The 9,789-nt window shown below is 40.9% G+C and overlaps 1 protein-coding gene across 3 annotated transcripts in view; it reads left to right on the forward strand.

The window, feature by feature from the left end:
- ADCY9 (adenylate cyclase 9) overlaps positions 1–9,789 on the forward strand; it is an 88,870-nt gene that overhangs the window by 44,584 nt on the left and 34,497 nt on the right. For all 3 annotated transcript variants that reach the window (XM_010578351.1, XM_010578352.1, XM_010578353.1), the window contains 2 exons: positions 4,006–4,178; positions 9,506–9,610. In XM_010578351.1, the coding sequence (XP_010576653.1) occupies positions 4,006–4,178; positions 9,506–9,610 (278 nt within the window). The remainder of the gene's footprint in view (positions 1–4,005; positions 4,179–9,505; positions 9,611–9,789) is intronic.

A 9,789-nucleotide genomic window follows, 5' to 3' on the forward strand; every position in this document is an offset into this window, starting at 1 on the left:
AAGTGACTTCCCACTAATTGCCTGAGATGGTTTTTCTCTGCAAACACAGCCACAGTCGAGGATGGCAGAGTTGCTCCAGCCTGACCCATCTCGGTATAACCCAGCGGCTGGGAGGGGGCTGGCAGGGAGGCAGCGCTTGGGCAGGGACCCCCTGCCTCTGCCTGTCCCTGCCTGTTCCTGTGTTACTGAACTTTCCGTTCGCTCTGCAACGACCGGGTTTTCTCACGCTACCAAAACCAGGTTGAAGGCAGGGATGTTTATACACAGCCTTATTTATACTTTTGTTTATTTTTGCGCATACAGAAAATAATTTGTGTGTGAGTGCATGCGTATGATTTTTTTTTAAATTGTTATTAGGAGTATTTTTTAGTGTTTGGATGGTTTTCTGGTTTTGTAAGTTCAGAAAAAGAGAAATGCCACTGATAAAAAGAAAAGCTAACTGAAGAAAGGAGCCAAGTACAGAAATTTCCTAATCCTTCTAAAATTTCAGCGCTAATAGGACCAATAAACCCACTGTCGTTCTATGGCGATCTGTTAACTATTTTGTCAAAAATGCCCTTTGCAAACACTGCTATGTAAATATTCAAAATGGTTGAATTCAAGAAATGAGTGTTTTGGCTCAGCGTGCAGGAGCTGTTACTCTTTATAACGCTTACAGACTTTCAGAACTTGAAGACAAGTGAAGGAAATGGCTTGTGTTTCTCAGAGATAAACAATGTAGCTCATTTTTTTTCCCCAGAGCAGAAAATACTATATATGTTAAATTGGTACCTTGCGGGGTGCATTGTTGTAGCCAGTTCCCCGTCTTTGCTTCCAGGAGCCATCTCTGGAAAAAGCAGAAATGCGCTGCAGGGTAAAGCCTGCCAGAATACAGATTTGCTATCAGGCAGTCTGAGGTTGCGTTATTTTTCAGCATTTATTTTGAATAAATTTGGGGGAAGGAAGTGAGTATAAGATTGAGAATGGCAGGAGGGGAAGAAAGGGTGAGCTTTGCCTTTATAAATAGCAGTATAAGCGTCTCGTAGCACTTTCTTTATCGCCGTGTCTTGAGTTACATCGTTGCACAGCAACACACGCCAAAAATTGCGCTGTTTGCCTGTTTTTACATAAAATAGCAGCTCCTCCATTGTTGGCTTATTCATTTAATATTGTTGCGTTACCTAATTGATTTAAACATGCTGCATGGTGGTGTGAATGTTTTTCACTCCGTACACTGTATGGAAAGTGACAGTGTCGACTGTATTAATTCACTGGAGGTGTAGAAGGAGGAAGAATACTGTTCTTGTATAAGACATTTTAGTTACATCGATACATGAATTAATGACTCCTTTTTTTATATACTGAAATATTTCAGACCGAACGTAGGAGTTGCTTTGTGAAGTGTCACAGAGTTGCAAGGAATACTAAAGCAAATCAAATTTTCCTATCATAAGAAGGATCTAATAACAAACAAAGTATTAGGTAGGCAATGTTAGTAAAGTTCTGTAAAGATGAAAGACTTCTACACCTCCTAATTTTCCAAAACTTTCCAAAAATAACCTTTTTTCCTTCTCTGTTCTACTGAGACCCTGACCTTGCATTCAGCGCCAGGAGTAGCCCTGCTGACTTCTTACTAAAAATATGCTGCGATTCTGCAGGATATTGGCTTTTCTTTGTCCGATTTCAAATTACCCATTTTGAGTAACGCTTCTTGTTCAGTGGATGTGGCTGGGCTGGGGAGCATGAGGAGATAATAAAGAGATTTTTATAGTTCTTGGTACCAACGACCAGCCATTTTAGCCAACTTCAAACCCTGCAGTTAAAGCCTGTGGGACGAAGTAGGTGCGAGTGGCTGTCGATGCAAAATGTGACGATAGCGGCTGTGGGTTGGTGGGTCTGCCATGGATGGGAAGGACGAGGGGTGGAGCAGGGTCGAGGAGCCACAGCCCGCTGCGGTTTCAGGTTGGGGCGAGGGTGGATTCTGCTTTCCCAAGCACGTTTTCAGTTACTGGCATACCGTAGCCTTTTCCCTCTTTCCTCAGTGTGGAGCTCAAACTGGAGATAATTTTACTGTATGCAACAGATTGACAAAATAATTATGCTGTGCAGCACGGTAAGATATAAAAAGTGTCTTCAAAAATACAAAAAACCAAAGGAAATATGTTTGTTTAGGAAAAAAAGAGAGGAATAATAGGAGCGGTAAATAATCCTGTTGCTTTAAGGTAGGTTTTAAAAATGGGAGTAGTAAGCTTAACGCTCTAGCTTTTACCACAGTAAACATAAAATTGTAAGCTGATTGTGGTGAATTCCTTAAATGACAGCCCCCATCAATATAAGTTTTAGAGACAGCCCTACATCTGGAAGCCAGCAGCAGCTAAGGATTTTATGAAGCGGCACTGCCAAATAAAATCTGAGCGCTACCATAAATGATATAAAAATAAAGATTGGCTATAGTGTAACATCTCAAATACACAAGTGAGTGCTCTGGAGTTTGGAGCACTATGTGAGAGTGCTGTAGCTTTCCCAGCAGCTTTTCAGCCTGAGGTTGTGATGGTCGATACGGATGCAGGTTTCTGTGTTGGTTGTAGAAGTGTTCAGGAGCTTAACTTACTAGTGGAATAAACAGAGAAACTGCAAAGTTGCTATTAGTATGTCTAACTTATTTTTATTGGAAAGGTTACAGACAAAGTACTGTCTGTGTTACATATTACAGACAAAAAAAAGGTTTATAGAATATGATTTTCTGTTTGTAAAGAAGGTTATGAGAGAATGACCTTATCATAAGGAACAGAAACCTGCCCTCTTCCAAGGGCTACAACTTGACATTTCCAGCTTTCATCCTACGGACAGAGGCAGTTGAGTGCAGTCGATGGCTGTGACAGTCATGTGTCTGGCTGCAATTGAGTGACAAGTATCAGAAAAAGGGAGGGAAGTGATACACAGCTGACCCAAATTGAAAACCATGAGTCTTGGGCAGCAAGAGATCGGCTGCAGAATCACATGGGACAACAGTCTCTGGTACCACAAAATAGCGAGCGCTTTCCAGTTCTGCAAGCTGATGACCTCCACGCTTTTTGGAGCACATTAGTACCCGCCCTTGCTGAGTGGGAGATTTCCCATACAGTGGCAATAAAATTAACTCATTTGAATTCAGAAAGCAATGTGATTAGTAGCTCCTTCTTAGTCTTTATGCCTAGAAATAACCCAGAACATCATAATGCAAAGTTTCAAGGAAGTAAAATAAGCCATATTCTAAACAAAATTCAAATCTTTTATTTTTTGAACAGGTTTTTGATACAGCTCAGCTTGATACAACATGGTATTTACCAGCCTGGCCTTTAATATTGGATCTGCTTTCCAATTATGCTTCAATTCATACAACAGTTGCAGAGGGCGTGTGTGGGCGTACTTGCAAGAGAGAGAGAGATTGATTTTGTTCTTTAAAAATGTGAAGTTTGCACTAACTATGAAAACCCATCAGAATTTCCAGCACTTAAACGCCATTTCCTTTCTCAGTGTGCTACCAGCATTAAGCAAACTTCACGACATCTCTCTACAAATGGAGAGTGTAAGTGAAGGAACACATGCTGGTTTTTCAGAAGCGGAATATTAACACAGATATTACTGAAAAACAGGCTGCAAATCCTTTCCAGAAATGAAGAGTTAATGTGAGAGCTCAAATTACAACTTGGAACTAAATGCATAAGGTCTTGGGTCTATTTTTCAGAAGTACATGAGTGAAAATGGAATAAAGAAAGTACATGTCAGTCCTGGCTGTTGCTGTGTGTTGGAGTAGTTTCTTGTGTTTGGGGCAGCAGATGTTGGGCAATCCTAATTGCCACCACTTCACACAGAGCATCTTTATATTCCTGGTGGCTGTTGCCAGCCACTGTCTCTTTTTGTGTGCTGTATTCCTGAGCCTTGATAGTGCTGTGGTAGTTATTGTATTTCATATCTGAGAAGTCCAAAGGAGTGTTATTGTTGTCTTTCTGCAGTTCTGACTGTTCCTTTTTTTTATTCCTGTAGGTTTGAAGACCTATCTGATCTCTGGTCAGAAGGTGAAGGAGCCCCACTGTAGCTGTTCACAAGCATTGCTTCCTGGCTTGGAGTCCGGAGATGGAGCCAGGATACAGGGAGCATCGTCAGCTGAGAACGCCAGTGACTTGACAAAGACTCTCAAACATGTGGAAAAACCTAAGGTGAGTTCTTGTTTCAAAGTCAAGCAGCATAGATCTCAAACTGTGCAAACCAGGGAGAGATGTGTGGATGGGGAAACCTTACAGGTTTGTTTATGCACTGCTTTATATATTTGTGTATATATGTATGTATACATGCATGTGTATATATACATATAATGACAAAATGTAGTTTTAGGGATGAAAAATTTACAAAGTAAAATGCTTCGCCAGTTGAAAAGCAATCCCTAAAGTAAGGTGAACACTTTTTAATGGTGGTTTCAAATAAATATATTTTTTTATATGTTTCAAGACTGAGAGGTCAATGCTGTTTTTTCAGTTGTCTTGATTTTAGGGGGGGAATAAAGAATATGCCTTATGCAGATACTGTACCTTCTATGATTTTCTGCTTTTGCTGCAGCCTCCTGCCATTCCTCTATCATGCAGGTCACATACCTGTGAACCTCTTCTTATGAGTATATAACAGACATCCCTGCAGAAAGATAATGGGATTTTTTGTGTGGTGGGAAAAAATGCTCCAATAGGCTATGAGATTGTGTTTTATCTGCTTGCTCTAGAAACCCATATCTAGAACTGAGGGCAGTGATTTGTATGGATTCAGCTTAGAGAAAGGATGACATTTTGTTATGTTCACACCTCTCACAAGATCTCCTGACAAGGAAATCTGTGAAACAATGTGTATTGCTTTGAAGCTTTGCTGTTACTCTCCATCTTCCAGCTCGGAACAGATTTCCCAAACAACAGATGTCTATTCTCTATTTTAATTTGTGCTGAGTTCCTTGTCCTGGGTTGCCTGAGCTGGGCACAAATGTCAGAGCCACGGGTGGTCATCTGCAGGTCACTGTCCTTAGATTTCAGTGTGTTTATTCCTGAGAGGATCTCTTCAACACAGGTTTGAGATTGAGCCGACAGCATTGATGGAGGGGTGACTTTCATGCTACTCCCTTTTTGCTGCTTGTGTGTTTGTCATCTGGATTAGGAGAGCATAAGCAGGGCACCTTTACCCTTCCTCTGTGCCCAGTTTTAAGTTTTGGAGTAAAAACACTGGATTGCAAGTGAGATCAGCTGGAAGGCTGGCCCAAGGATATGGTCCAAAGTTAAGTGAGCTCCTCAGAGAGTAAGCCAGGACTGTTTAACTATAGAAGGTAGCTGTAGCCATCTTTATCCATCCCCAAAATACGCACTGTGCATGGTTTGACTGCATTCAAGTTGCTGGTGATACTTTCCTATTTCTTCTCCCGCATAAAAGAATATATTTGGCATCCTTCAGGCACCAGCTTTCCAGCTTGCTCTTGTCTTTCAGTGAAGGTACTAGCAAATAAGGCAGGAAAATAAATCTCAGAGCAGTCACTGGGTCTCTGTACAAATAAGTCTGTCTGTGCTGCCCAGTGTGTGGCCATGCAGAGGTACGGATGTGACAATAAGGGGTAGAAACTCCTTTATTTCGAGTAGCGAAGGAAGAAGAACATACCAAGTGGAGAAGTATTACTGAGCTGCCTGTCCGTGGAGCACAGGGGGAGAGAAGGGATTAAACAAAGCAGTAAAACTGAGGGTGCTGTGCTGAGAGAAAGCAACGATGCCTTGTTAATGTCAGACAGCAAAGTAAGCTGTAACTGGAGGACTGTGAAACTACAGCGAACTGACCTAGCTGCAGCTAGGATTTGATAAAATTTGTTATGTGTTAACTTGTGGTGGTACTCGTTAAAATGATCCAAGTCCAAAATGAAATCTGTTGTTAAGGATCAGCTATGGTATTAGCTATTTCTAAAACATGGGGTGATTTACTCTGCAGAAGGGTGGATACAGATACACCACTATTCCTAAACAGCTAGTATGCAATGTGGAGGGATGCTGCTGGCCCACGATGTTTTGTTTACTGCCTAGTCCCTGATTTTCTGCTCTGGGACCATCTTGGCTGGGTGTTAATTGCTGTTTAAATGCTGAATGATGGTCTGCACAGTGCAAAAGTACAAATGTGGTTATCCAAATAACTGAAGGAGAAGCTAAAAGAAGCTGCTTCAGAAGACCGTCTAGGACAAGTGCCAGCTCAGTTTCAGCCTTCTTGGATACCCTGTCTACCATTGTGTTAAAGGTAGTGCATCGAGTTTATGCTTACAGGTGCTTGGTTTTATTCATCACCATAAGCCCTGCAGGTCTGGCCAGTGATTTCCTAAGCAGCCTCACAAGTCTTTAAAAATAGTGTGCCTGTCTTGCCCAAAATACACTGATGCTGGAGTGAATTTTGAATGACCCCAAACTCAGCTTTCCCTGAGGTCTGATAAGCATCCGTCTAATGCCTGCCACAAACCGCGTCAGAATGCGTATAGCATAGTGATGAAGCAATCGTGTGAATGCTGAGGACTTCCTTAAAAACATGTTCTGCAACTGTAGTTGCAGCATAGCAGTGCAAAGCGTACTTGCCTCTCACAGCATGTCTAGGTACACGTATTCCAGACTCCACAGCACACTTTCGAGTATAGATGCACACCACCATTCTCTGTGCTGGGTAGTCTGTTATTGGAGTGATTGTGGACTGAGAAGGCTGGGTCAAGCTTTCAAGGAATGTTTAATTTGCCAGCCATGCTAGAGTATGTCTTATAGTGTTAAAAAAAGAAATAAATATATAAGAACAACCGTGCAATTTAATCACAGATCATGCACAATTTTTTAAAAGGAGTGGGTTTCTTTTTTACAGTGGCTTGGTTTTTTTGTTTTTGTTTTTTTTTTAAAGCCTGCAGCTTGCTGGTAGGGTCTGGAGATAATAATTCGCAAAAGAATCATGACTTACGTGCCAAATGTTTTAAATACAAAGCTGTAAACAGTGTCAGTGTAGGAGGAGATGACTCCAGCTCTGCAGAAGAGACTAAGTAGGAGGGGCAAAATTACAGGCAAGTTGAAATATTTTTCTTTTAAAGGGAATAAGTGGCCATATTGGATGCAAAGGGTGACTTTCACATTTTGGGCTTGAATGGATGTTCTAGCAGACAAGATCTGTTAAGGAAAGTCAGGAATGAGAATGCAACAGTAATTGATCCATGAAAGGAATTTTATTTCCTCCTCTCCTTCAGTGTATCTGTAGTTCATTTAATTGCAAACCTTGTTGCAGTATAGATGTCAATAAAATGCATGTACATAATTAAAATGTTGAAGATAGAGGCTAAAAACTATAAGTAAATTATAATAGCAGCTGATTTTTTTGAATGAAAACACTGTAACCTGCTTAAGTGGTTTTGGTATCAGTTTATTTTCCCTATCATATTTTATAAAATCCCTGACTTGACAGGGAATCATAAGCTGTCATAAAAAATGTTTTAATCATCTCTTTAGTGTGAAAACAGAAAGTACTTTTGCTTGTCTTGGTGTTTGCTGAAAGTGCATTAATGTGTTATTCATAGTGATGAGGTCACATGCACTGAGCTTGTGTGAATGTCTACAACAGAGAATGAAGTTAATGATGTTGACTTGAATGCATGGGGTAAGTCAGATGGACTTCTGCCTCTTCTCAAAAGGTCGGGCTTCTTTTCTGATATATTTGTCTTCTGGTTTAATGCCAGGAGGTCACTGTTCGAGGTGGCTTGCTGATTTATTAGCAAGGTCAGACAGGGAGTATTTTCTTTATTTTTTGTTAGAGGTATTTGGGTTTTATTACCATTAAATTTCTTTTGCCATGGATAAATCTACTAATGCTCTAGAAGCATAGAAGGCTCGTTAGCCCATTGTCATATTCATTTTTAAAGCTGTCTGATATTGCCTTCCACAAAGTAGCTGGGGCATTTGTGATATTTAGTCCTAGATTATTTATAAACAAAACTATTTGAGAATCAACTTCATAGTTTCTTTACGTGTGCTGGTATTTGTTCAGACTATACAGGTTCAGAACTGGATGTAACTTGCATATCTCATGCCAGATTAGGAAACTCATAGTAATTTCAGTGACCCAACCCAGCCTGTGCCCCTGAGAAACAGCAGATATGATGGTCTGGTGGCTGCTAAGAAGGCTCAGAGTCTTCATGAAAGCCTTTGAAAGGCATTGTTGAGTGATTAGGTGGATCAGTAGTCACTGGAAGAGTGGGCTGGGAGAAATGCTACACTGTAACAACCTGAAAATCAAACATGCCACATTATTCAATTTCAGGTGTGACACCAGAGACAGAAAAGGGGCTTTGGGTGAAAAGTCAGTTCTGAAAAGACTTACATGCTGGTCTTTGAAATTGGGAGTGAACCTGAAGGCAGAAGTTGTTGTGGTTTTGGGCCAGAAGAATGATAGACTACAGAGGCTTGAATGTGTCCCTCCTGAGTCCAAAATAAACAGATAAAATGGACATGGGGTGTTGAGTTTGGGACAAAAGGCTCAAGTTGCTTGTTGGAAAATTTATCAAGATGCTTAGTGGATCACCTACCACCATTAGTATATAGTGTGCTGAATTTAGTATGCCATTCCCTGTGACCGGTGTCTCTGTACCCATTAATAGACTTCTGGCAAGCCTGGTAGCAGTAAACCATCTCTGGAGTAAAGGAATTGCCAGTAGCGATCAGACAGGGTCCCTCTGATGCAGGGTCCTGCCTGTACGTTGCCAGGACTGGAGAAAAGGATGAAGAACTTGCAAGATACAGATGTGGGATTAATTCCCCTTAAGAAGATCACATTTTAACTCTAAGGGGTTAGGTTGTTTGAAAAGCTGAAGTGCGACATTTTAGGTTGCTTCCAAAATGCATAACCTGCAACTATTACAAGTCCTGATGTTTTTGCTTTCCTTGTTTTCTGTGACATTTGCTGGGTGTTTGGCTTCAGAAATGTACGATAGCCTGAGCTTCACTCTACTGTCTTAGAGCACTATATGAAAAAGTATTTCCCTGTATTAGTTTCAGATTTGTTCCTTTCCATTTCCCTGTGCTGTTCATAATGCATCATGGTGTTCCGTGATTTTTTTGAATTTTGCTGCATTTTGTGCTAAGTATTCACTCATAATGCCATTCAGATCCTTTTGCAGGCAGTTTTTAAACAAGAAGATTGCACTTCTCTCACTAAAGAGTATTTCATTCTCCTTGGCGAGGTCCTTTTCTGTGATGCAGTGATTACAGTATAACTGTGATCTTACACTAGTAAAGCTTTCCTGGATTAGATTTAGCTTCAGGAAACAGAAAATCTGTGATTTATTTTTGAAATGGTGCATTTTGTTCCAGTCAAATTTTGCTCCCTGCTTCCCATTCTGTAGCTTTGTTTACCTTTTAACCATGCTGCAAGTATACAAGTGGACCGAATTATAAATTGCATAATACTACAAGGACACCAGAACGTTCCTGGCTAAAATTTTTTTGTCTCATTGCAGCCTTGCCCTTCATGTAGTACCACCCTTCCTCCCCACTGCGATGTCAGCATAGACGAAGGAGCTATCCAAAATGGTTGTCAGGATGAGCATAAAAACAGTACGAAGGTAATTTAAGTATTTATCACTTCCCTTCTTTCCCCTTATTTCTCTGCTTCAGTTAGCTTTCTCATTTTTGCATTGCTATTCCTTTATGCAGGCTCTTAAGCAGCAGAACTGATTTTGATTTTGAGCAGTTGTGTTCTAAAATCTGGTTCAATGCCCCCCCCCCCCCCCCCTCCCCCCCC

This window comes from Haliaeetus leucocephalus, unplaced genomic scaffold (genome assembly GCF_000737465.1).
Source record: "Haliaeetus leucocephalus isolate CR32 unplaced genomic scaffold, Haliaeetus_leucocephalus-4.0 Scaffold636, whole genome shotgun sequence".
NCBI classification, from domain to species: Eukaryota; Metazoa; Chordata; class Aves; order Accipitriformes; family Accipitridae; genus Haliaeetus; species Haliaeetus leucocephalus.